We start from the raw sequence: 27197 nt of genomic DNA on the forward strand, positions 1-27197 counted from the left end.
GATTGTTGGAAATGGCCTTAGACGAGCCTGTATTCTGTAAATTCTATTTCTCTACAGAGTTAAACTCAAAGATATTGCTGGGGAGATTATATACTGGGACTCACCTGCTCTTTAACATATTCTTTGGTTGTGATCCGAAACACATTTATCTGAAAGTAAGTCCCACTGAAATCACTAGGACTCACTTCTAAGTAAACAAAAGTTTGTGATCAGGCTATTTATTATATACAATTACTACATTGTATACATAGAAGACAAAGCAAATATCTAATGCACCTGCCCATTTAAGCTTTTTAAGGTGCTTCTTCTGAAGAAGCAATATATTTAAGCTCAAGAAGTTAATAGCATTAGATTAGAGCTGCTAGAAATTCCAGCAGGCTACTTAACTCTTGGTTTAGAAGTTTATCCTACCAATATTCCCATAAGAATAAAGCTCTGAGCCTTTAACTAATGATGACAGGGAATACAAATGAACATGAGGAAAGATGATGTGCTTTGGAAGATGCACATGAACTTGCTGACAAGGTTCACCAAGAAAGCTGGCTGACAGTGATACCTGAATGATCCAATGAGGGCTACATGCAAGCGTTAACTGTTCCACAGGCCAACACAGCTTGTTAGCTCGTTGTGCCAGCCCATTAGTTCCGGACTGGGGATACAACAAGCTCCACAGAACTGTCTCAAGGGATATGTCTGGTTTTCAGACAGCCAACTTTTTGGTTGAGCAAAAGCTAGTGTGAACTGGATCTGCGGATGTAATTTATACACTTCACTAAGTAAACATATGGCGTTGCTAAGAAACTCCAGATTTCTCCCTCCCCAGAAGCTATCATTGAAATTAATTTAAATTCAAAACTTCTGAGTACCTTATTGGCTATGCAAAAAAATCCAAATGTTAAGAGCTTTTGTTCTTGCTAACTTAGCAAAATAACCCACTCAAAGTAATTCTTCACTGTGCCAGTAAGATGAGCTTCTATTATTACTACTTGTGTGTATCTTAAAATACACATATATGACATATTGTTGTGTTAAACCTTGAATTGACACTTTAACACATTACAATAGTTACAGAAACATCTGGGAGAAAACTTACAGAGGAAAACTTGCATAAAGGATATACGCAAACTATATCCATATTGTTTTTATGCTTACACAACCCTCTCATGCAAGTTCTTCCTCCCGTATTATAGTAGAAAAGAGAGCTGCAGAGCATGAATCATAGTTTAAATCTCTTTGCCATGTAATCATACTACATTTTAAAACCTGTGATTTGGATGGCTTGAGTCTGACATAAACTTAACAAAGAATTGTCAAGATCTTATTGTGTCTATAAACAAAGGATACTGTTTGCTAAAGGACAGAGTATTCTGGATGATCTTGCATAAATTATGGTTAGGACTTTAAAAACCCCACTATCCTGAGGTCATGCAATGATCAAGTCTATATTTGGGGAAAGACAGCATGACACTGTATCAACTCGTTGAAGAGTTGGAGACTGTTCTGCTACCTTCTTGAGTTGATGCTGATTGATAGAAAGCAATTATTCAGGCTACTTCTTCATGGGCATGCTTTCTTATTTGTTATTTGCTTCTTTGTTATAACTAACAGCTTTTGAGGTGTTTCACATGGCCCATTCAGTGGGCATTTTTATGGCGTGCAACCTCTCCTGCACATAGCCAAAAGAACCAGATTTTCCAAGTGGTATTCTGAAGCAGGAAAAATGACAGAAGGAGTGGGAGACATGAGGAAGGAACACAGTGGCATCAAAATGTCCCACAAAGATCCATGAGTGGCCAGTCGCAAGCGTGCCATAAAACACTCATCTGATGATGCTCTTAGTGAATGGCAGACACAATAGTAAAAAATCAGATTTGCTGTACAAAATGGTGCCTTCTTTCTCTGAAATTTGCCCTCATAACAAGCCTGTGAAATAAGCCTCTGTTCCTCGCACTGAATAGAACTGACGCTGAAAGACAACGACATGCTAATGCTAAATGTTTCCCAGATTCACAATACCAACATTCCAGTGAGTAGAAGGGTGGGTAAATAAGCCCTACTGGAACATTCCAGCATGGGCAGGCTCTTCTTCAGACCTTTGTGTGTTCGACACAAAGGTCTGAACAGGGTTTCTAAGCTTGGAAGCATCCCTTCAACTGCAAACCCTGATAATGCAGAGTTCCCAATTGCAGGGAAGCCTCTAAACATCTGAACATACTTAGAAAATCTAATTATGGAAAGATCTGAATGGAAGGCTGTCCACAGGGGGTGGGGAGCAGGGCTTGTGCCCCCCCCCATCCCTATAGACTTGCATCTTCAGGCAAATGCTTGAATAGGGCTAATGAGTCAAAGCAGATGTGGAACAACGCCCCTAAGATAAAGATCCAGTTATCTAGGTGATCATCCAATTGGCATTCAGAAACAGACAGTCTGTTTATTTCTGTTAAATCTTTGCATGTCCAACAGGAAATATTTGCAGTATTTAAATTTAAAATACTTAACCTTTCATACAATATTCGAATATTACCGTATAATGAAAAAATCCATTATACTGTGTCTATCAACATTTTAACCCCTTTTGGGTTTACTGCATTGTTGATGTTTCTGGATTGTTACTGGGTTGATGATGTTTTTGCCTTTCCTCCTTGGCTTCTATTCAGCAGTAGCTGCCAGTAAATGCTTAGACTCTCCCCTCAGGAATGCAGATGGGAAATGAAGTACACACAGGAAACTTCAACTGCAGTATATATGCTGTAGTTACATTTCAGATGAGTAGCGCTACAGTGATTCATTTGTTTCTTAGATGTGTTCACCTTTAATATCTCAACAATTCTTGCTGTTATGCTTTTCTATATTAATAAAAAGCATGTACATGATAAATCATGACTTTACACTGTATTTACCAGGAGCAGACACCTTTGGACATAAATTACTGTAAATTCTGTTATACAAAATTGGGTCTTTCATTCATGACCAAATAGCTAATTCATTGGATTAATGTTTACACTATTATTGCTTGCTAAGAATTCTCGAAGTAAAAGGCCATACACTCGCGATCAGTGTTGCTGTTATAGTAATTGGTACTTACTGAACACCTTGACTATTGTAGCCTCTTCAAAGACATTGTCCCCTGTGACAAGCATGCATACAAATTTCTTTTCATCACCAATTCTTGCATTAGTAATTGATAGGGTATAATTTTCTGAGAGAGTTAATCGGTCTTTGTATTCCGGTACATCGTCATATTGTACATTTTTTTTGATTGCAGATCTGAAGGCAATAAATGCTGAAGCCTTGTTTGCAATTTCCTAGAATTAAAAAGAAAAGAAAGAAAAGGAAAGGTTTTTTTTAAAGGTATCAACAAGGCCTATTTAATGTTCTTAACTTTCTTTAAAATTAAACAGAATTTATGAACTGATTAAATTAAACTAAATTTTAAAAAAATCATTGCCAACCATTCATTCAAGTGCAGCACAGTTTTGAATACATGTTTTAATGAGATTTCAAAGGACTGACTGAACAACACATCATGAGGGCATTCAGACTGGCAAAGTTTGGATAACTGGCTCTGCAGAGTTCTTATGGATATATTATGGGATTTCCTGTCATCCCAAAAGTAAACTATGCAAAAGGTGCATATGTGGCCTGCATTCCATGCTACACTATGTATAGCAGCATGGATCCAAAGAACCATGAGTGAAAGGATCAGCGTCACAAAGTACTGGGGATTATGATACAGTGTAGAAACTAGGGATACTAGCAAAGTTCTCCTGAGCCAGCCTCAGAAATTAACTTGGATGGCTCTTAAAAGCCTGCCTCAGAGTTTTTAAAACAGGGTGGGGAAGCATCGGCCCATGGGCTGAATCTGGCCTGCAGGACCTTTGGATCCACTCCAGCCCCTCCCTCACCTTGCTCATGACGATGAGGCTTAGAATTAAGGTCCCATTTTCACAAATTCTAGCGGGGGGGGGGGGGAAGCAAACACCCCAGTTCCTAAAATCCATTAAAATCCAAGCTGGAAAAGAATTCCAAGCTTCCATCACATCCCTGTCTGCCAGTTATATTGGCACACCAGTAAAGTGGGGGTGGAGTGGTGGGAGACACCCCTACGTGCCCTCTCATTATACATGGCTCTACTGGTCTCACTATCCATCTTGGTAGGGTTTAAGGCAGCAATGGGAAATTTCTTATGGTCTGAGGGCTGAATTGGCTCCAGTCATGCATCTTGAAAGACACATGCCAGCACTAGGCAGGTCACAGTCCAAAGTAGGCAGAGCCATCCTAGTGCAGGCATATGCCCCCCAACATGATTTCCCAAATGCCACTCATATGCACACATACCCCATTCTCTCTCTCTCTCTCTCTCTCTCTCTCTCTCTCACACACACACACACACACACACACACACACACACAGCAATGTTGTTGTTTATTTATTTATATCCCACCTTTTTCCCAATACTGGGCCTCAAGGCGGCTTTACAAAATTAAAACATATACAATTAAAACATATAAATATACAAAAGTTGAAAATATAATTAAACGTAGTTCAATATTAAAACATTTAAAATACTTAAAAAAAAAAAAAAAAGTACAGTGCATAAACAGATCCAGGCTGCCAGAACAAAAAGGTTTTTGCCTGCCTCCAGAAGCACAGCAAGGAGGGAGCCAGTCTAGCTTCCCTGGGAAGGGAGTTCCAGAATCCTGGAGCAGCCGCTGAGAAGGCCATCTCCCTCGCTCCCACTAGGCATGCCTATGAAGTTGGTGAGACCGAGAGAAAGGCCTCCCCTGAAAATCTCAGGGCACAGACAAGCTTGTAAGGGAGAATATAGTATTTCAGATAACCTTGACTTGAGCCAAATGGAACTTTGAATTGAGCCTGGAAACAGACCAGAAGCCAGTGGAGCTGTTGTAACAGGGGCCTTGTATGCTCCCTGTAACAAGCACCAGTCAGCAACCTAGCCACAGTTCTTTGAACCAGCTGTTTCCAAAGGCACTTTCCAAAGGCAGCCGCATGTAGCGCATGTTACAGTAATCCAATCAGGATGCAACTAAGGTATGTGTCACTGTGGCCAGGTCAGACATCGCTAGGAACGGGCGCAGCTGGTGCACTAGCTTTAACTGTGCAAATGTACGCCTGGCCACTGCTGAAACCTAGGCATCCAGGCTTCAGGGTTGAATCCAAAAGTACACCCAAGCTGCACACCTATGTTTCCAGGGGGAGTGTAACCCCATCCTGCACAAGCTGAATCCCTATTCCCTGATCTGCCTTTCAACTGACCAGGAGCACCTCTGTCTTGTCTGGATTAAGCTTCAATTTGTTTGCCCTCATCCAGTCTATTACTGCTGACAGACACCGGTTTAGCTCTGAAACAGCTTCCTTGGAATTGGGTGGAAAAGAGAAGAAGAGTTGGGTGTTATCAGCATACTGGTGGCACCACATCCCAAAACTCTGGACAACCTCTCCCAACAGTTTCATGTACATGTTAAATAGCATGAGGGACAAAACAGAACCCTGAGGTGCTACACAGGAGGGACGGACCTGGCTCCACCTATTGGGTCCGTCGCTCCAGGAAGGAATGGAGCTACTGTAAAACAGTGCTTCCAAGTCCCATCCTAGCATGTTGGCCCAGAAGGATACCATGGTCGATGGTACTGAACACTGCTGAGAGATCCAGCAGAACACACTCCCCCTGTCCAGTTCCCAGCAACTTCTAACTAAGCCCACTTCACTCACCCATCACCTTCCATGATTAGAAAAGGCAAGTAGGCAGCAAAGTCAACTACGTGGTGGCTTCAAGGAGCGTTCCTCAAGGTGGTGGCTCTGCCTGGAGCCACTCTCCCACAATCTCTCCTTCTCCAAGTCGGGGCTCCTTTGGGAAAATACAAGAGGAGGGGCCTCAATGGAGGCCTTTGCTGGATGGGGAGCCCTGGCAAACTGAATTCAGCCTGCAGGTTCCCCACCCTTGTCTTAAGAGAAAACAGAGGAAGATGCTTAGAGAATAGGTATATATGGCAGGGAGTAGTTGTTATTTTCTAAGGCTCAGTTTGTCCTGGACAATAACTGAGTTTTTTTTTTTAAAAAAATAGAAAAATAACTCAGCCTTATTCCTACCATTCCATCCCATTATTTTTACTGTAAATACAGTATGATGAATAAGGAAAATGTAGGCTGTGGCAATAAAGAGTTTGCACAAATGGAAGAATTTCTCTGCATGTGGGGGCAGTTTCCTTTCACTAGACTGGAAATAGCCCTTTGAAAAAAAGCCATTATGTTGTTGTCATAAAATTTCATCATTAAAACACAATCTAGGATTTAAGTCATTATAATGATCTGCCTGGTTCTAAATTAGCTTTACTTCCCTAATATGAAAGCATAAGAGATCTTTGTTCATGAATACAATTCTATTTATTATTATGTCTTTAGATGATCTGCAAAATATTTTATACATGCTTCTAACAAGACATATTACATAATTAACTAGCAGAGGCAATGTTTGCAGAAATCGCCTTCATGGAAAAATTAATATTCAGTAAAGGCTTCTAGATCATGACATTGTGCAGATTAAGAGATGCAACCATATTAGTCTGTTGCAGCAAAAGTAATGAGGAGTATTATGACACCTTAAAGAGTAACTCATTTATTATAGCACAAGACTTTGTGGACTACCTTTTAAAAAAGACCAACAGTAGTTGGAACAGTAAGTTTAAAAGGATTCCAGTCCAGTATCATCTCATCTTATTATACTTGTTTTATTCCCTTGGATCAATACAAGGACTGACAATATCAGATGACAATTTGAAACATGAATTATCTTAAACTGTAAGGTTGCCCTGGTCCTATGTTCTCTCCCCATTTGGTAACACAGCTGTGCCCCACATTTGACTTTGGGAAGGAGTAGGGCAAAAAGAGAGAGGTCTGAACAGTTGAAAATCACAAGGCAACTCTGTGTAACCTTCTTCCAATGATAAGGAACTTTTATGACAAGCTGGACATGCCAGGACTACTCTGGATAACCAGGCATGTAATAGATCCCACTTCAGCTCTGGCATCACAAACAATTGTTCAAGTCAACTCATAGGATAAAACTGCCCAAAGAATTGAAAAGCAGAAAAGTAAGCTTGCAAGTTGTATTTCTGTGTCGGTGACAGCACTTCTTTAAGAGTTCCTAAATCTACAGTTTAAATAAAATACACATCTTCCTATAATTTATTATTTGTTTCAAAATGAAACACACACACACACACACACACACCCTTACACTTAATTTTATGATATGCTGAAAAAGGAAAGTGCAGATGAAGGAAACAAAAACAAATAACTAAAAACTATGGAATTCCACAAGTTATGGTCACCAGCTTGGGTGGTTTTAATGTCTGTGTATTACTTCCAGTGTAAGATGTAGTATGCCTCTGATTACCAGTTGCTGAGGAACGTATAGTGGGAGAGTGCTATTGCACTTACGTCATGGTTGTGGGGTTCCCATAGACATTTATTGGTGGGAACAGAACACTGGACTAGATAGGCCTTTGGTCTGATCCAGTAGGGATCTTCTTACGTTCTTAAGAAATTTAAGTGCCTAAACACTTGGAATAAAACACACCAATTCTCCCCTAGCAATAGTTACTCTGAAAATGCTGATTCATTTCCCCAATAAATTAAAAACTGGCAGAAGAAATCTCCTTCATGTGCAATGAATTCCAGGTTTTCAGTACTCATGGTGTCTAGCTACTGCTTGTTTGTTTCTCCGTTCCCTGAATTTAACAGATCATGACTAGCCCAAGATGCCCAGAGAACTTCATGGCTGATCAGGATGTTGAAGCCAAGTCTCCCAATTCAAATAAACTCACTAGTTCTCAACACTAGCTTCAGCTCCCATTTTCTGACGTTGCATCTCCCTGTTTTGTCCTTGAACATCATCTCCCTTCCAGGCAATGATCCTGCCTTATATTTCTCCATGTCTATCATCCTATATACTGAGGGTGATCACTATTCCCTCACTGCTGGTACTTATGTAGCCCAAACAACACTGCCTATCACAAAAGCATTAGCATGCTTGGGGGAACCCTGGAGGATTACAGAATAATGAACTATCTTCATTTTCTAAAAAATAACAACTAGAAAGGCAGTGGCTCTTCCACTGAAACAGTCCAATGAGGGCTGAGTCTGAGGCCACAGCTAGACCTAAGGTTTATCCTGGGATCATCCAGGGTTCACCCCTGCCTGAGCACTGGATCCCCTGTGTGTCACCTAGATAAACAGGTTTGACCCCTGGATGATCCAGGGATAAACCTTAGGTCTAGCTATGGCCTGAGCCTCCTCAAAGAGCATGGAATGCTGTTGAGAGGAGGAAAGGAAAACTTGGGTGGTGGGAGTAGTGGAATGGATTATTCTAGAAAAAGGCATGACTAATTGATTGGAATGCTCAACAGGAATTTGATGCAAGTGTTGAATAAATTGCAAAATGCCTGCTTGAATTAGCTAAGACCCTGTATACACAGCCGTGCCTAAGATAGTAGGCCAGGAGCTTAGTTTCGAGTTCTGAGTGCAAAGAATGGCCATATAAGGACTGTCAGCTCCGGAGTAAAGAGTGCAAAGACAGCAGGCAGGGCGCAAACTTTGGGTGCTGAGTGCAAACTCTGCCCAGCAACAGCGATATGGCATTTAAACTCGTGACTCTGAAGTAACCTCACATGATTGTGACTCATCTCCATTGTTTGTATGCTAATATAAGGAAATACCTTTAGATTGTTCGGGGCCAGATCCTGCAGGGCATTAGCTTGCTGGTTTCTTGCCTTTCTCAAGAAATAAAAGCTGGGTTGTATCCGCCGAAGGTCTGCGCGTCTGATTCTACTCTGAAGGATAAATTGGCACGGTCCTCCAGGGGAACGAACCTCTCTGCCCCTTGGGCAACACAAGTACCACTTGTTGGCCTCTGTTTGTCAATGCCTGATCTCCTGGCTTTTGAGCACTTTCTTGTACTAATCAAAGTACAGTATTGGTCCGATTTTTGATGCTAAGGTCAACTTGCTCTTTTTGTTCCTCAGTCCCTAGGTACTGCACTGGGATTTGTTCATATCAACATATAAACACAGTTAACCTATGAACACCTCTAATCCTATCCTTGCAGAAACCCTCAAGGAGAGTCTTTAATTTTTTAGCAGTGTATGATATAAACCATGACGGTTTATTTAGTTAGTTAGTTAGTTAACAGCATGTAAAGCAGAGTATTTATTCTGTACTGCTTCTCAATATATATGAGATAAGGGGCCAGCCTCAGCAATTTTACCATCCCTCTGCTGTGCCTACATTGGGTCCCCTTTGTACGCTCCATGCACTTTCAGACACAAAATGAAATGCAGACATTGATTCTATGAACTCGGCTGACATTGCTGTAGTGAGCATCAAATACAGCAGTGTATGAAACAAGCATGAATGTAACAAAAGCAGAGTGATTACTTTTTGACCACAATGATTTCAACTTCTTATTTAAAAGCACCTATTACACTGTTCTAAGTTTTTTCTTACGTGAAGCATAGGCAATGATTTGGCCCCAGTAAAGGCTTTGCTGGCCTCCCATTCCATGGTGCAGGAACCCACAGTAAACTTCATTGATATTAAAATATTCAGACAATTCAGCAAAGATCTGAGATTTAAATATCTCATCATTTAAAAGAGAAACATTAAAATGCCAAAGACCTGAAGACCTTGGAAAGTCTGAGAACTGTAATTCCAAGCATACTGGGGTGTGGTCTGAAATTACCATTGTATCAATCCTGCAAGCCTTTATTTGCTGCAGTAAAGAAGTAGAAACCAAGAAATAATCGAAAACAGTTATGAGGTACTGGTGAAATAAAGGTGTACTCTCTATCATCAGGGTGCAATATTCTCCAAACATCAATCAAACCCAGTTCAACCACACAGGCCTGAAGCGTATGTCTCACCACTGTTTGGGTCTTAGGGGTGGGTGTATTTCTATCCAATAAAGAATCTAAGATCTCACTAAAATCCCCACTGACAATTAAATAATCATAGGTCATATCAATCAATATACTGAAACATGTGAAACATAGCAGGAGAGTTCATATTTGGCCCTTATACATTGATCATAGCAATGATTTTATCCATGTATTTCTGTACCAAAATTAGAAAGTGACCATCAAGATCAGTAACAACCTGTTTAAATCACCTGGGTTAAAATCCCCACCCACCCCCCTTTGTAACATGTTGAAGTATCTGTTACATGAACGTCACCAACCGAGTCCTTGTTTAACAAGTGGGCATTTTCAGTGGTCAGATGGGTTTCTTATAAAAATGTCACATCAACGTTAACTCCCTTAGCTTAAAAAGCACACTTTTCTGTTTGTTAGTATTTCGGTGGCCTTTGACGTTCCATGAAGTCACATTAAGCATTGGACAGTATATATTTATTTATTTATTTATTTATTACATTTTTATACCGCCCAATAGCCGAAGCTCTCTGGGTGGTTCACAAAAATTAAAACCATTAAAAACATAATAAAACATCCAACAATTTAAAAGTAATAAGTGTTTTATTTGCCCCTCCACATAAACAAATAATACCAATGTTGCAAATAGTCCTTACATTCAAATCACAAGTTACATTGAACCTTAATACAATACTTATTGGTCTTCAGAAATAAAAAGATTGTGTGCTAATATTTGTCTCCCCGAAATAATAATAACAATAAAAGAAAAAAAATGAGAGAAATATCTAAAAAAACCAACAAACTGAAAACAATGACAAACAACCTAAAACCAAACAAAATAAATCCTGCCTTCCCTTAGAGGCCACAGTGCACTCCCTCTTCCCACCCTCACCGAGATAATAGGAATAATTTAAGGTAAGTTATACTCACATATTTCCATTTTCCAAACATAAGGTCATTAGGAACTTCTACATGGCAAGGCAAAATGATGGTATCTCCATATACTGTGTTTACTGTGTACAATCCAAGTCCTATTAAAAAGGAAGGGAAAGAAAGTTGAGTACATCGTATTTGGAATTTCTAGGTCCTAGCTAATAATTTGTCTATGGCTGAAACAATTTTTGTTTTCAAAATCTAGTAAATGTATAATTAAGTGATAAGAAATCAGCACTTGGAAGTCCACAGTATATCAAATACCTAGTTCCTTCATTTATGCATTATACTGACCTCAGTGAAAGATTTTTGTGTGTACATTTTAAGAGGCAGAGATTAAAGTTGGTTAGAATAGTTTTAGGAGAACATTGAGGTACAACGGCCCCGACAGTTTACATAAGAACATAATAGCCTGGTTCAGACAACACGCTAAACCATGCTGCTTAACCACAAAATGGTTACCATTTTGTGGTTAAGAAGCATGGTTTAGTGTGTTGTCTGAACCAGGCCACCGCCATGCAGGATCAGACCAAGAGCAGTCCTACACCAAGTAGGATATAACATTTTGAAAAGAGTTTGAAAATGGTATATGGAGTGTGTCCTGGGCCCCAACAGTTGTCAGTGCACTTCAATACCATTATAAAGCAGTAATGTAGATCCTGCCCATGAGCCCATCTAGTCTAGCATTCTGTTCACACAGTTGCCAACCAGCTGCTCATAGGAAACCCATAAGCAGGGCACGAGTGCAACAGGATCCTCCCACCCATGTTCCCCAGCAACTGGTGTACAGAGGCTTATTGCGTCTGATATTGGCTGTAGCATATAGCCATAAAGACTAGTAGCCATTGATAGCCTTCTCCTCCCCCTTTTAAAGCCATCGAAATTGGGTGGCCATCACTACATTTTGTGGTAGCAAATTCCATAGTTTTTTCTATGTGCTGTATGAAGAAGTGCTTCCTTTTATCTGTCCTGAATCTCCCACTAATCAGCTTCATGGGATGACTCTAGGTTCTAGAATTTTGAGAGAGGGCGAAAAATGTTTCTCTATCCACATTCTCCACACCTTGCTAATTTTGTACACCTCTATCACATCTCCCCTTAGCCTCCTTTTGCAATATGGAAGCAGAATGATTAGTCCAATTAAAGGAAAACTATTTTCCCTTGAAGGCTAAATTGGTAGAGCGGAGAGAAAATTCATGTATATGTCCCATCAAGAGTCACTAAAAAACCTTTAGCACCCCCAAAGGCTAAATTCAGAGGGCATTACAATGAATTGAATGTGATGAAGTATAGTGGAGAATATTATATGGCTATTTCTTCGTCAGACAATGAAGTAACTGATTTATTTAAAATACTGTGGTACAGAATTTATTTATTACAGAAGGCTCAAAGAAGCCCTCCAGGCCTGACACCAGCACACAGCATACAAGGCAAATACTAGAGCTCTGGGAACATGGAAGGCTCCTCAGCCAACACTGCCACCAGGCCTCTGTCCCTGCTTCTAATTATTTTGGCCTGATGCTGACAGATGCACCACCCAGGCAACTAGGTTTCCCAGTGCAGCTGCTGTTTTAATGTCTCCGAATGCAATGCCAGTAATACATCTGTCACTGGTGTGCTCTATTGTTGGATTCCCTGTACCCATTGCAGGTATTGCATTGTGGGGCAAGTAAAATGGCCATCCCGGCTGCAGGTCCAGTCATATGGGCCATCATCTCTCTCAGTGGTACTGCTGTTCTATCCCCATTCCACTGGTCCATCCCCTACTACTAGATTCAGGTAAGTCGGGTGGGCGGACACATGCCTTGGTGGCACTTTGCCCAGGGCTCCCTGAAAATTGAACCAGTCCGAATCCCCCCAAATGACAGAAGTACTTGGGTATGTGTTCATAGGATCAAATTAATTTGAACATGGACAGTGATATGCATTGGGCTTGCAAAAGAGATGAAAGAATAATTATTGGGATCTTTTCAAATCTTGAACTCTTTAAGTAGGATCAGGGCATAGTCATGCTTACAATAGACTCGTTGGAATCAATGGGACTGAAGTTAATCATGACTGTGTTGAGTCTTATAGATTTCAATGGGTCTACTCGAAGTATGGCAAAGTCTGGATCCAACCCTTTAACTTTCTGTTAGGCAAACTGTAACTAGTGAGACTACTACTATTACTACTACTACTACTAATAATAATAATAATAACAGTGCTTTGCAAAACCAGAAAAATTCCAACATTTTTTGTTTTATTTCATGTTAACATTTACACTGTAGTATAGCATAAGATCTGCAATCTGTTTAGTTAAACTGTGATAAGCTCCATAAAATACAGCTTGAACAGTTTATAGTCAAAACAAATGACCATCACTTGCTTTATTCATTTATTCAGATTAGTTTTTCAGCATTTTATCCACCCACCCACATGATTTTCTTAAAAGGCAACCTTTACTTTTACAAACATAAAATTCAGTGAAATTCAGAGGACATTACAGTGAAAGTGAAATTCAGACTTTTTCTGACTTCAGTCATTTGGAGACTGTATCCCACTTTAATGATTAAACTACAGTTTAATAAACTCCTAATGAAAGATGTGAATTAAAGCACCACTGTGAGATCATTTGTTTGCAAGATGGATCTATACAATGTTGAACCACCAAAGCTGTGGTGGGTATTATTTACAAGTTGTTAAGAATTATGTTAAGAGAATAACCCTAGGGGTTGGGAAGTAATGATCCTAATTTGTGTCGATGACTGTATGGACACACATAGAAGGCAGTATATAAACTGGATACTAGAATCCAATAAATTTATTCTAGTATCATTTTTTTTACCACCACAAATCCTCTACTTTTCTCTGGAGACAAATAAGTAATTTGACAGAAATTATCTCCTCCAGTTGACCTTATTTACTAGGGACAGTCCTATCTTCTGGTACTTACAACATACATTCACCTTCATTGATACAGACCCATTTGGAACCTGCAGATTGCCATCTCATTTCAACCTGGGAACAGGCTTCCATCATGCTGGCACCCACTTTGTGGAAAAAACCCTCCCCTGGTAAGCTGGAGGTGCTAGCTATGGCATATTGTAAACAACTGTTAAAAGATCTACCCCTTTCATCCAAGACACTTTCTACACCTAAGGATTATCCCAGGAAAATGGAGGGATCATTCTTGCCTGCTCCTGGGATCCCCTGTGTGTCATTTGGATGCACAAGGATGATCCTGGGATGATCTTGGAATAAATGGCTGATGTAGATTTGCCCCAGGTCTTTCCTAACAGATGGTGTTGCCCAAATTGTTGACTGGTAGTTGTCTAATTTTTAATTGAGGATTTTAAATTATTTTAACTGAGAAGTTTTCTATTATCTGTTTTTAAATATTTTAGCTGTAGATGTTCTGTATTTCCAATGTTTATGTTGTCTTTTTTGATATATTGAAGCAGTGATAAAATACATACTGATAAAATGTATGTAGTTATGGTGTGATCTTCTCAGCATGGCATCTTATCTCCTGTTGCATATTCCCTCAGTTTCCATACCTACCTCAGATAATTGGCAGGGACTGTGCCTGCTTATTCTTTGTAAAGAAAATCACTGGTAAATCACTGCCACCACCTAAACTTTCAAGTGGCCTCCTATATAACATATGTAGGATGAAAACAGCCACAACATAGTAATCTGCCAAGAACAAACAAATGAGAATAGTGGTCCATGGTAAAAGAAAATTTAACAGTTGCTGATCAAAATGAAGTGAAATATAAGATAGCCCTAGTAAGGACAAGAGTGATTATCCTTTCCTTTCTCCAGGTAAATTACTGCCACCATTTTGTTTTCTGGGGAGATTTCAAGAATGCCTTCAATTTTTTTTTAATTTTTTTTTAGGATACACTACTTTTCTTTCTGTCTCCCCATTATCGGCCTGTCCAGATCATAAATACTGCTGAATGAGTTGAGATGTATCTGTTCTTTAATAAACAGAGTCAGAGCTATTGAGACATACATACTCTGCTAAGCATGTTTAATTTTAAAATAAAAATAAACCAGAACCCCACAGTTTCCCCAAACTAGCACATAAATGTAACAATATAATCAGGAAACTGGCATGGTTAATTTACTATAACATGTCTGCCTGACGTTAGCTCAAGAAAGGTTATTTCAGGGTAAATGACTACAACATACAGGAGGCACAGATGAACCTCCTGTTAGGTTTAATAGTAGTGAACAGTAATCTTTGATGTGACAATAGGGGAGTTATAAATTCACAAGAGTGACCATATTTTTTCTTTGAACAAACATTTGGGGTGGGGGGATGTGGAAAACCATAAACTGTGCTCCAATATAATTGCCACCGCAGACCTGAATTTTACTAGCTTTTGTTTAACCAAAAGCAAATGTTTGGCAATTTTCTCTAGCATGTGAGCAGTCATGCATCCAACTGAAATACTTGTTGTCATATTCTAAATTACATTTTGTAAACCTGTTCTAAAGCATTCAAATTGAAAATCGTTATTTTCTAATTTCAAGGATGCAATACTTTGTCCACTAGATGGTGCTAAAGAAATGTATTTTTTTAAACTTGCATAAGAATCCATATCTGTTAACATAAATAGATTAATGAGCATCAGCCTTTAAAAAGAACACAAAACACCCGCAGAGGAACAAAGCCCTTTCCCAAACATAAATAAACTAGATTGTGAAGGAGCAGGGTGAAGAATGACATTTCAATTTTGCTCTTGAAATCCTAAAGTTAGTTTTTGATACAGTGCCAAGTTGGAGGGAACCCTCTTTACAGGCTTTTCTCTCTTGAATAACATCAGAGCAAAGTCTTGCTCTTTTAGGAAAAAAACAAACAACAATTTGAGATTTTTCATTAGGACAAACCTGGATCAGAGACAAAACATTTGTACCTGATAAAAGAGAGCTATTATTTGCTCTCCTGCTAATGTACACTAATGTCATCATGAAAAAATGTCCCTGTAGGAGTTTCAATGTTGATCTTTTCGCTTTACTTTCAAACAATATGTTTTAACCCCTCCAAGTTGCTATGGTAACAAGTGTACACTACCAAACAGTCAACAGACAGTTTCAGGAATGTGAATGGAAGTGCTCAGGGGCTATCAATATTCAGGCTATGAGACCACTAGTGACAGTTCACAAAAATAAAGTTCCCTTCACATTTTTGACAAACACTTAAAACATAGCAAAGTGAAGTAGCATGAAACGAAATTCAAATGTTTTGTACGTGCTTGAATGTTGCCTTACATTCAAATACAGATAGTTTGCTAGGATACCATGGACAAATGTATCCAAGGAGGTAAAACAGAATCCTGTGGCCCTTTTAAAAGCTTTCAAATGTAGTGTGGCATAAACTTTCCTGGATTAGAGCCCACTTTGTCACATGCAAGAAGTGTTATTTTCAGTTGTCAGGTGTATCTGCCTGAAAAGTTTAGCAATTAAGTTGGGATTATTTATAATAACCACAATCACAATTACTCACATCAGAAAACCAAAAAACCAAAAACCAGAACTTGCCTCTCTGCCAAATACAGTAAGGCTGTAATCTTATGCATGTTTTGACAGAACAAAGTCAACCACCCAGAGAGCTTCGGCTGGGGGGCGGTATATAAATGTAATAAAATAAATAAAATAAATAAATAAACAAAGTCCTACACATGTGCTGGCTGGGGAATGCTGCAAATTTAGAACTTTGTTCTGTCAATACATGCATAGGATTGCACCTGAAAACAACTATGTAACAGTGGGGAGCAACACACAATACTCATAATATCAAGAGCCAAAACAACAAATATTTGCTTATCCACAGACAGTCCCATGCTGTAATGGGATACCACTTAAGAGCTCAGATACCAACATATACATGCACACCTAACACTTTTCTACGTAGAGCCCAAATGCATACAAGATATCGAACAAAGTGTCCTACTCTACTAGCTGCAAAAAAATCACACATCTGATGACATAGGCTAGAGCAGGGAACCTTGGTGCCCTCCAGATATTTTGGATTATAACTCCCATAATCCCTCACTATTGCCCATGCTGCCTGTGTTTTATGGGAACTGCAGTGCAAAACATCTGGAGGACATCCAGCTTGCCTACTTCAGAGTAGGCTCTATACATAAAACATATGCTGAAATAAATTTGGAATCTATCTGAAATTATTTCTAGTCTTTAAGGATCTACATGGGATCCTCCTTTGTTGTTGTTTTTCTCCCACAACAGACTAAGGGCCTTGCTAGACGATGGGGTAGCCCAGTGCGAGCCCCAGCCCAGCCCCTGTGCATCCAGATGACGCACAGGGGATCCCGGACTCAGGCAGGGGTAACCCTCCCTTGACCCGGGAAAACCGGCACCGGGCATGTAGCCTGTTCCGCCGCTTTTCCCGGCTGCTGCATTTACTCGCACGTAGCTGGGAAAGTGGCGCACAGCGCTCCACAGGAGCGCTGCGGCCATCAGGGCAGGGTGGGGAGATGGGGGGGGGAAACGGGGCCAGGGGGGAATGGGAGGAATCAGAGATGGCGGGTGGGGGGGATGGGGGGATGGGAGATCGCGGTCATTCGGGCGGGGATGGGGGAATCGGAGATTGTGGGTGGGCGGGATGGGATCGGAGATTGCGGGCAGGCGGGCGGGGGGGATTGTGGCCAGGGAGGAAATTGGGGACGGGGAGCAGGGAACTCTTTTTTTAAAAAAACCTACCTCCTGCGCACATGGCCCCTTTAAGTTCTCAAACAAAATGGCCGACACCACAGGGCTTTCCCTTACCCTGTCGCGTCGACATGTGGATAGGAGCGACAGCCCGCACTACTTCTAGCACGGGCTGGCCCCTCCACACACCAGGATTTTAAGGTAGGTCTAGCAAGGCCCTAAAATAACCACCCTTCTAGAATTCTCTACCAAAAAACCCAAAGCATTGTTTTAACATGGGACCATAGAAATCCTACAAATGATGTAAGAATGTACAGCATAACTATCTCACACCTTTGCAATCAGGTTTCCTACCCAAAGAAATGGTTTGGTAGCAATGCTATGATAAATGACCATACTAATGGAAAAATCAGTCCGAATGTTAGTCTTACGATGTATGAAACACATGTAAAGTGAATACCTAAAATGTTTATTTATATAACGGACTTAGTAAAAAAAATGGTTAAGGAAGTAATATAATTTCAGTGATGGCCACTGATCTTACCCTATTCCCAACTGCTACTGACCTGATCCTATTCTCTGCTATGCACCGGATCATAGGATCTGGAGCCAGAATTCTTGCACTATATCACGGGGATCCAAGGAGACCCAAAGCCCTATAGTGGTGCAGCAAAAGCCACTGACACTGATGTCTACATATTATATTAGTGAAGCTGGGCACCCATGGCTCCTTGCACTGCAGCCAAAGGGATCATCAAAACACGCTTGGTGACTGAGAGTATAATTATTTACAGGCAAAACACAATACCTTACAAGATTGGAAAGATGGTTGGGGCTGAGTTCTATGGTTCTGCTCTATAGGATTTAATTTATTTATTACATTTATATCCTGGCTTTTTTCCTCCAAGGAATCCAAGGTGGGGTACATAACCCCCCCCCCCATTTTATCCTTTCAACAACAACCCTGTGAAGTCGGTTGGGCTGAGAGTCAGTGACTGGCCCAGGGGTAGAACTCAGATCTCCCGACTCCCAATCCAACACTTTAGTCACTACACCACACTTTGGTGCAATGATGCAAACCTCTGCTTGCACTGCTCCAGCGCCCTAGGATCTATATGCATACATTTATTATTGCAGTGAAAATGAGTATTAAACATTAAAAAGTAACCTCCTGTAGTAAGCATGGGGTCAAGGTTTTTCCATCTCTTTCCCCCTTTTCAGCATGAGATTTATATGTTAACACAGAGACTATCTTTCCTAGATCAGCCAGCATCAAGACATCCTTTGGACCAATTTTGTGTTAACTGTGCAATCAGTATACATTCAGCAAACACATAGGAAAAATGTTAATTCTGAATTGTTATCTCATACACACAGTTGGTTGATCCATAAGCCTGATAGCTGCATCTTACAGAACAGCTCGATGTACCAGCTCTTTGACATGTGTATTATGCAGTATAGATTTACTTAGCATTGCCCTTAGCTTTGGCTCAAGAATTCATGTTTATTCCAGAGTATGAAAAACTGCCAGGAATGTTGTAAAGTCTTCGAAGTGCTGGAGAAACACAGAATCCATCGAATATACATGTTTCCTCCTTGCTTAGGTTAAAAGGGGATGACTGCCTGATTGCCACGCCACCACCCAGCCAACTAACCCACAATGGTACCTTTGAATTGCCTTTGTTCTAACCCATCCTCCTTTCATCTCCTGAGCTATTGAATTCTGAGTTGTTTTCTCTCCCTCGCCTCCCCTTGCCCAAACCCTAAAACTGTCTTGGAGTTTAGCCTGTCTTCATTCTTTCTGTTTGCCTGTCATATTGGTGTGTCTCAGCTTTGAGAATAAGCTGGGGTCTGATCGGCTTCAATATCATTTTGACAGCCATCTTAGCATATGGATGAAATACGCATAATAAATCATCCCAGGACAACTTACCATTTATGTGAACTAAGGTGAACAATTCTTCCAAATGTCAGATGGCAGCCTGATTCGGCTCAAAATAATATTACTACTGCTATTACCAGTTACTCCCACAGTATTTCAAAATTGCAAAATGCTTTGCATACTGTATTGTTTTCACTCTCATACACTCCCACCACTATTATTTACTTTTCCTGGTTAGAATGCGGAGGCTGATAGTAGCTTGTCCAAGGCTACAGAATAAATCAATGGCATGGGAACCATAGTCCTATAGATCGAAGTTCAACATGCTATTAAGCAGGCCACGTTACTTGTATTAATCACACCAATGAAATGTACATATGGAAATACAGAGAGAAAGCAAGCGCATCAGATAATTGAAGGGTAATATAATGTAAAGTCGAGTTACAAATACATTATTATGTGTTGTGATTAATTCCACTTAAGCTGTTATACATATACAAATAGGGCTCATTTTTGACTAAGTGAAGACCTTGAGTTCATTTTCCTAGAAGTACTTAAAATATCTTTAGGACAACCCATTTACTCCATTCAAATGAATTATTTCTCCTTGTGATCGTGTAATTATGTTAGCTTGATTCAACTGAGCAAAAGAATTGCAACTTTTGAGAGAACCAGCCAATATTTAAAACCTGGAATACAAGCTTTTCACTCATTCCAGACTCAATTTGAACCAGGGCTTAAGCCGTTGAAGGTGTGACATAAAGATAACAGTGTTATTGACCGGGTTCAGACACATACTGTGGCTCATTATGGTTTATTTAACTTATGACAAGCTTCAGCTCCCACTTAAACCAAGTTGCATATGCAGTCCGTGCTCACGTGAACCCCAAAAGTGTGTGTTATGCGAGGGTTAAATAACCCTCCCATAACCTTAAAACAGACCATAGGTTATGCGAGGGTTGTTTAATCCTCACATAATCCATGTTTGCTTGGTTCACATGACATGATAACTCCCAAGCAGGGGTTGTATATTCAAAACGGCAGCCACACATGTGTCATGTCATGTGAACAGCTCTTTGTTATATAGAGATCATCTCTTGCCAATGAATAACCAATCTAACTTGACTTATGTGTTCAGGAACAATGCTTCTGGATCAGCTGAACAAAATCCTATTCTATACTTAAGGTTAAGTCCCATTGAATTCAATGGTGCTTATTTCAGGTAAATAGGTACAAAATTGCAGACTTTGTTATTTAACACTTATTATTTGTTTGTTAACACTTATTTAATTAGCTGTTCATAGCCAAAAAGGAAAAAATAAAAGAAAGGAAAGGAAAGGAAAAGGAAGAAAAGAGATACAACATGATAATTTTGCCTACCAGGCGATGTTAGGCAGGCATCGTTTAATGTTCTTCAAACAAAGAGAAGCATGGTTGAACAGGAGCTGTTAATTGGATTACAAATTATTATTCATTCTTGCTGGAAGGATCAGGATTATCTACCTAAGGAACCAGGTTGCAAAAGAAGTTAGCAATCTATTTATATCCGCTCCTCTGATGCCATGCTTCTCGCCTGCCCAAGGGCCTCTACTTCCCTTACTCGGCTTCGTCCTTTTTCTTCTGCTGCCCCTTACGCCTGGAACGCTCTTCCAGAACACTTGAGAACTACAAACTCAATCACAGCTTTTAAAACTCAGCTAAAAACTTTTCTTTTCCCTATAGCTTTTAAATATTGAGTTTGTTCTGACCCTATACTGTCAGCTTCACCCTACCCGGTGCCTGTTTACACTTCCCTGTGCCTGTTTGCATTCTCTTTCCCTCCTTATTGTTTACTACAACTTTATTAGATTGTAAGCCTATGCGGCAGGGTCTTGCTATTTACTGTGTAATCTGTACAGCACCATGTACATTGATGGTGCTATATAAATAATAATAATAATAATAATAATAATAATAATAATAATAATAATAATAATAAATGTACATATACATATATGTGCCCAGGTACACATATGTGTGAGAGCAAATTGTAGGAAAACCAAAATGACAGGCTGCAAAACAGCTTTTCATCAGGATTACCATTAGACCAAAAATGTTTTGCAACAACAGAGTTGTTAATGAAAAATAGACTACTCATATTTGGATGCTGGATCAATGTAGATCAAATTCAGTGGTACAGAGATAGCAGTCAGATAATTTGATGTTGTTTATAAACTTGATGACAACTACCTTTCTAATTCCTTCTGCTGAAGAACTCAGTTGGATGGATGGGCATATGTTTCTATAGATATGGTGACTAGGGGTGTGCAAAGTGGGTCTTCCCTGCCTTAAAATCTGATCTGGAGCTCCGTAGAGGCAATTCTCTGCCTCGATTTGGGAGCCCCTCCCCTCTCTCTGCCTTGTTGAATCACCCTCAAAGAACCGTTCAGTATTCGGGTAACTGATATTAACAGAAATGCTTACAGCTCCCTCATTTTTAAAGATAAAGAGATAAAACATGGCAAAGTGATAGCTCTTTGGGAGAGCTTTAGCCCCACCAAGTTTGAATCAAATTCGTTCATGCTTTGATTTTTAAAGGAATTTCTAAATGGAAATTAATAAAATGCTTACATCTGCATATTTTTTATATATAAAGAGATGAAACATGGCAAGGTGATAGCTCTTAAGAAGGGCTTTAGCTCCATCAAGTCTTAATTAGATTGGTTTATGCCTTGAGTTTTTAGGATTATTTTTTTTAAAAAAAAAAATCCCCACACCAGCCTCCTCCAACCTGGTGCCCCCCAGATCTATTGGACGGACGCCCCCCCCCCCCAGCACCCAGCCACTGAAATAAAGCGCCTGCCAAGATTTCTCACTCACTAGCCAGCCCAGCAGGACTTTCACACTGTGGAAATGTGCATGATTGACTTCTGAGTCTGAGCAGAAACACGCTCCCTCTCTCCCTCTCCTATCAGAATCCAGCCAGTTAGTGTTTCCCCCTTCCCTGAACACTGTGATTGGAGAACACCTCCATGGCTATTCCTATTGGTTAGTCACAGAAATCAATATCAAAGTTACCCTTCACCCCACTCAGCATCTTCTAAATATGGATACACGCACACACACACAGAGCAAGATAGTTCCTGAGACTTTAGAAGCTCCAATTGGTCACGTCTCTGCTCTGACATTAATTGATGGGTTTGGAAGCGGCCAATCTCTGCTCTGGAATATCGAATTCTCTGCAGATGTTCGCGCTTATCAGATAATTCTGGGGCAGAGTGCACACCCCTAATAGTGACTAGGCTTGGATGACATGATAACCCACGGTGATTTAAATAGTCCATAGTGCGTTATTTAACCCACCGTGGGATATCATGTCATGTGTAGGGATTTTTTTTAACCTGTGGTGGGTTATTTGGCTGAAATAACCCATGCAAAAAACCAACAATGTTCCAAGTTGGTTAAATAAAACATTGTTGGTTATCGTGTCACGTATCATATTTTGTGTTCCTACAGAGTCGCAAGACAAGAATGGCAGAAAGCCCTGTCCCTCTTGCCCAGGGCACCACTGCCATTTCCCAGTGCGCCCAAGCTGCCGCTGTTATCCCCTTTCCTGGCTCCAATAACTATTGCGATTGGGTCCCTCCCCTTTTAATACCCTGTTTGCGCAAAAACAGGACTGGGAGCTTTGCCGGCACTTCTCTTTAACTTTCCCCATGAACGCAAATGGGAAGCATAGCTCAAGGTGTGTGTATCTGGTATGGGGGGGGGGGGGATGAAAATCCAGTTATATCACAGGCATTGGTAAAATGGTGGCAAAATATGAGGGGGGGCTTTAAAAGGACCTCTAAAGCCATTAAATACTTTATGAACACTTTCCTGAATTGTGTAAATACAAAAGTTAAACTAGACCATCTTAAGTCTGAGTTTTATTTATTTTTTATCTTGTTTTTGATTATCAGCACTAGTTCACTCCTGGATATTCCTTAGCTATTCAGAGAACAAAGCTATTTTTGTTCTTTTTCTGTAAACTAAACAGCTTGGCTTCATTAGTAGAAAACAGTACATTTTTTTTTAATTGCAGTATGCTCCTGCTAATGCTTTATTAGCATCTGCATGTGGGAAGGCATATTAGAGGTAAATTAACAAAAAGTTCCCACAGTTGATAAATGCTTTTTTAAAAAAGTTACTCATCTACAGTATCCACTTCTCAAAAGTGTCACTATGTCTGTATTTAACTTGCATTCCCCCGCCCCCTCCAATCCTCATGTCAGAATTAACTAGGGTGAGGGAAGGCTAAATGGCTTGCTTACTTGATGTAAATATTTTATTACCCAGTACAGACTCTGCTGTGAACAGAATCTGTTTTTCTATGCTAAACCCTAGGGGGAATTGGAGATTCATGCATATCTGCATATGTATTCTTTGTGTCTACATTTGGCCATCACTATAGGAATATGTAATTTTTAAAATAATGATAGTAATTACATCCTGTTTTAGACTGGATTGGGGGGGGGGAAAGGACTTTTCATTAAAATGGAATAAGTGATCATGGAAGTGTGGACTTCCTGATGTAATACAAAAATTAAAAAAATAGCATGAATGTAAAAGCTTTTCACCAAAAAGCATGGAGTGCAGTTGTTAAAAGTTTTAAAGGAACCAGGTCAATTAACAGTAGGTACTGTAATGTCTAAGATAATGCCTTGTGGTATTATTGTTGCTACTGAGAGTTATTTCTCATTTAAAAGCAAATGAGATTCTGCAGGAAACTGCCTATACTTGGGTAGAAAACTAAAGATAGCAAGACCCTCTTCAGTTGGAACCTCTTCACATCCTTCCAACCATCTCCCCCAAAACCTTCTCCCCCTTTATTATCACTTAATTCCTGGAATTTAAATAGGGTGATGGAATACAGTAAAGATGAGTGTAATTATTAGAGTACAGCTTCTCCAGTGTCATAATGTATTATAAACCATTCAGATTTAAAAACTTTTCTTTTTCCTAAAGCTTTTAAAACTTGATTTTGTTCTGACTTTATACTGCTAGTTTTACCCTACCCTGTGCCTGTTTGGTGCATTCTCTTCCCCTCCTTATTGTTTTATTATGATTTTATTAGAATGTAAGCCTATGCGGCAGGGTCTTGCTATTTTATTGTTTTACTCTGTACAGCACCATGTACATTGATGGTGCTATATAAATTAATAATAATAATAATAATAATAATAATAATAATAATAATTTTCCAATGTCCTAACAGAAAACCATTTAAACAAAGATTTAGTTCCTAATCTTTTGGGTGCATATCATAAGACAAGACATTATCACTATCAAACGCAACCTAGCACACATGCACTAGACACCTGAAGTAAAAGAGGTGCTTGTTTCTACTTTTTATATTTAAAGGTTTCCAATAGAGCTGTCTCTATTAATGGTGTGTCTTACTGTCCCCATGCTACACACAGACACTTCATATTATCCCACCTTTCCCCTTCCTTCCTTTGTGATTTGTGTTAGGTTGCTACTTATTTCTGGGATATCATCATCCAGGCACTGCTCCATGGGAAAGACCGCTGTTACCACCAAGGGTGAGCTATTCCATCTGTCCTGCCCTCCTGCCTGGGAAACTTTTTAAGGAGCCGGGAGTGACTCCATCAATCCTGTGGCGTTTTTGCTGATTGTTTTTTGACTTCAGGCATGAAAAAGGATGTGGTTTTGTTTTGGTTATGATTATTTTACTTCAGGGCACCAATAAGCCTATTACTGAGCAAGTGGCCAATTTTTTGAATCTGGCTATTCTCATTAGACCAGTCATGGATGTCTGATCATTATTTTAAACCTACTGATTAGCATTGTTTTACAGATTTTGTATCTTTTCTTTTTACCATCATGTACTTTTATTAACGTCTGTGTTATATGTTATATATTTATTATATAACATATAACACTGTGTTATATTATTATATGCTATAATAATGGTCTGTTGGTTGTAAATAAAGATTTATTGGGGTAGGGGGGTGGGGTTTGGTGTGTTTTTTTAGTCTTAAATAGCCATTGTTTTATCATTGTTTTAAATTAGTATTTTATTGTTTGATTGTATGTGTGTGTACGTGTGTGTGTGTGTGAATGTTGTGTTTATATACTTTTGTGAGTTATTTTGGGGGCCTTTTTTGTCCAAAAGGTGGCACAGAAATAAACTGCAACGTAATGTTACAGTCACAACCAGGGTGGTGTAGTGGTTAGAATGTTGGACTGGGATATGGGAGATCCAGCTTTCAGTTTCTCCTCTGCCATGAAGCTCAATGGCTGCCTTTGGGCCAGTCACCAATTCTCAGTCTGACCTACCTCACAAAACTGTTGTGAAGATAAAATGGAGAGGAGGATCACATACATCACTTTGGGTTCATTGGAGAAGAAAGTGGGATATAAATGTAACAAATAAATAAATAAAATAAGATCTATCAAAGTCCCATTCTCTTCCCTTTCAAAATACTGCTCCAAAACCATTTTCTCCACAAATCTAAACAGGGATAATTACATAATATCTTTATTAAATCAACTAAAAATGCAGAATAGTGCACTAACTTTCAAGACTATTTTCACAGATCTCTTCCTCAGGCTTCATGTTCAACAAATACTGAGTAGATCACAGTCTTAAGATGGTGATTCAGGAAGCTCTTTGTAGACTAGCTTCAATTATGAGTCATATCAATGTAGAAGATCATAGGTTGAACCAGGATACACTATGATTCTGTGTCTAGGGGTCTTCACTGAGCCACCATGATTGTCCCACTATTTCTGGCTAAATACTTTATCAAGTCCTACCCTCATATTTCTTTTTTCTTTGCCCTGTCCTATTAAGGCCTGAATCTCATGTATAAGTTTTATTGAGATGAGTGAGAAACATACATAACTAACATTATGTGGTATGTCATTTTTAGACTTTGAAGGCATAGTCTAATAGAGAGAGATGTTCTTAGTACTATGTGCCCTATAATTTTGGTACTTTCCATTCAAGACATGCCAGGATAGAGAAACTATACAAGAGTTTATTTGGCATGGCTTCTTCCTTCTATGTTTAGTAAAAGCAGTAAATTTTAATTTGTCAATTAAAATTCCTTTGACACGGTCTGAATGCTAAAATTGCACTCTTCTATAATAAAAATATTAATTTTCAAGCTGGGTTTGACACACTGCATTTATCTTGTCCTGCTGCCTCAGCACAAGTCTACAGCATATTCCACTGATTAGCTATTTATAAAGATGGCACAAAAGAAATGAGATGGAAGGCCTAATGTTAGCTCATGGTGGACATTCATTGTTCTTGAGGTAAAAGTTGTTATATTTTCCCTGTTTGTTATAAATAGGCTCTCATCACTCAAACTCAGGGCTCATTTTGCATGTGAGCAACAGAAAATGGGTCAAGGGAAAATTTATCATATTACATGGATGAGTCAATACTGTCAGGTGATACTGCAAGGTCTGAACCAAGCATGGTCTGAGAATACTATCAGAAGGAAGGAAGGAAACAAAGAAGGAAAGTGAACAAAGATTGATTAAATTAATTATGAGATTTTGTATGCTGTTTAGGGGCAATGTAGATTGAGGAGGCTTTTTTGTATCTGAAGAAGAAGGAATGTTACATGGTTGGTATGATACTGCTGCCAGATGCAAAGAGTAGGAAAAAGTGGTAAGGGTGGACCTTTTAGGGCATGTTATGGCCTCTATAATGAAGGTACTAGATACTAACAAAACAGGCTTATAACTTTAAAATTCCATTTGTATCCAAACTGTAG

At 39.5% G+C, this 27197-nt stretch overlaps 1 protein-coding gene across 4 annotated transcripts in view; it reads right to left on the minus strand.

The window, feature by feature from the left end:
* ALCAM (activated leukocyte cell adhesion molecule) overlaps nucleotides 1–27197 on the minus strand; it is a 165307-nt gene that overhangs the window by 53488 nt on the left and 84622 nt on the right. For all 4 annotated transcript variants that reach the window (XM_063126860.1, XM_063126862.1, XM_063126861.1 and 1 more), the window contains exons 2-3: nucleotides 10878–10978; nucleotides 3086–3305 (exon numbers count right to left, since the gene is read on the minus strand). In XM_063126860.1, coding sequence (XP_062982930.1) covers nucleotides 3086–3305; nucleotides 10878–10978 — 321 coding nt within the window. The remainder of the gene's footprint in view (nucleotides 1–3085; nucleotides 3306–10877; nucleotides 10979–27197) is intronic.

The sequence above is a fragment of the Elgaria multicarinata genome, chromosome 5, assembly GCF_023053635.1.
Source record: "Elgaria multicarinata webbii isolate HBS135686 ecotype San Diego chromosome 5, rElgMul1.1.pri, whole genome shotgun sequence".
In the NCBI taxonomy this organism is placed as follows: Eukaryota; Metazoa; Chordata; class Lepidosauria; order Squamata; family Anguidae; genus Elgaria; species Elgaria multicarinata.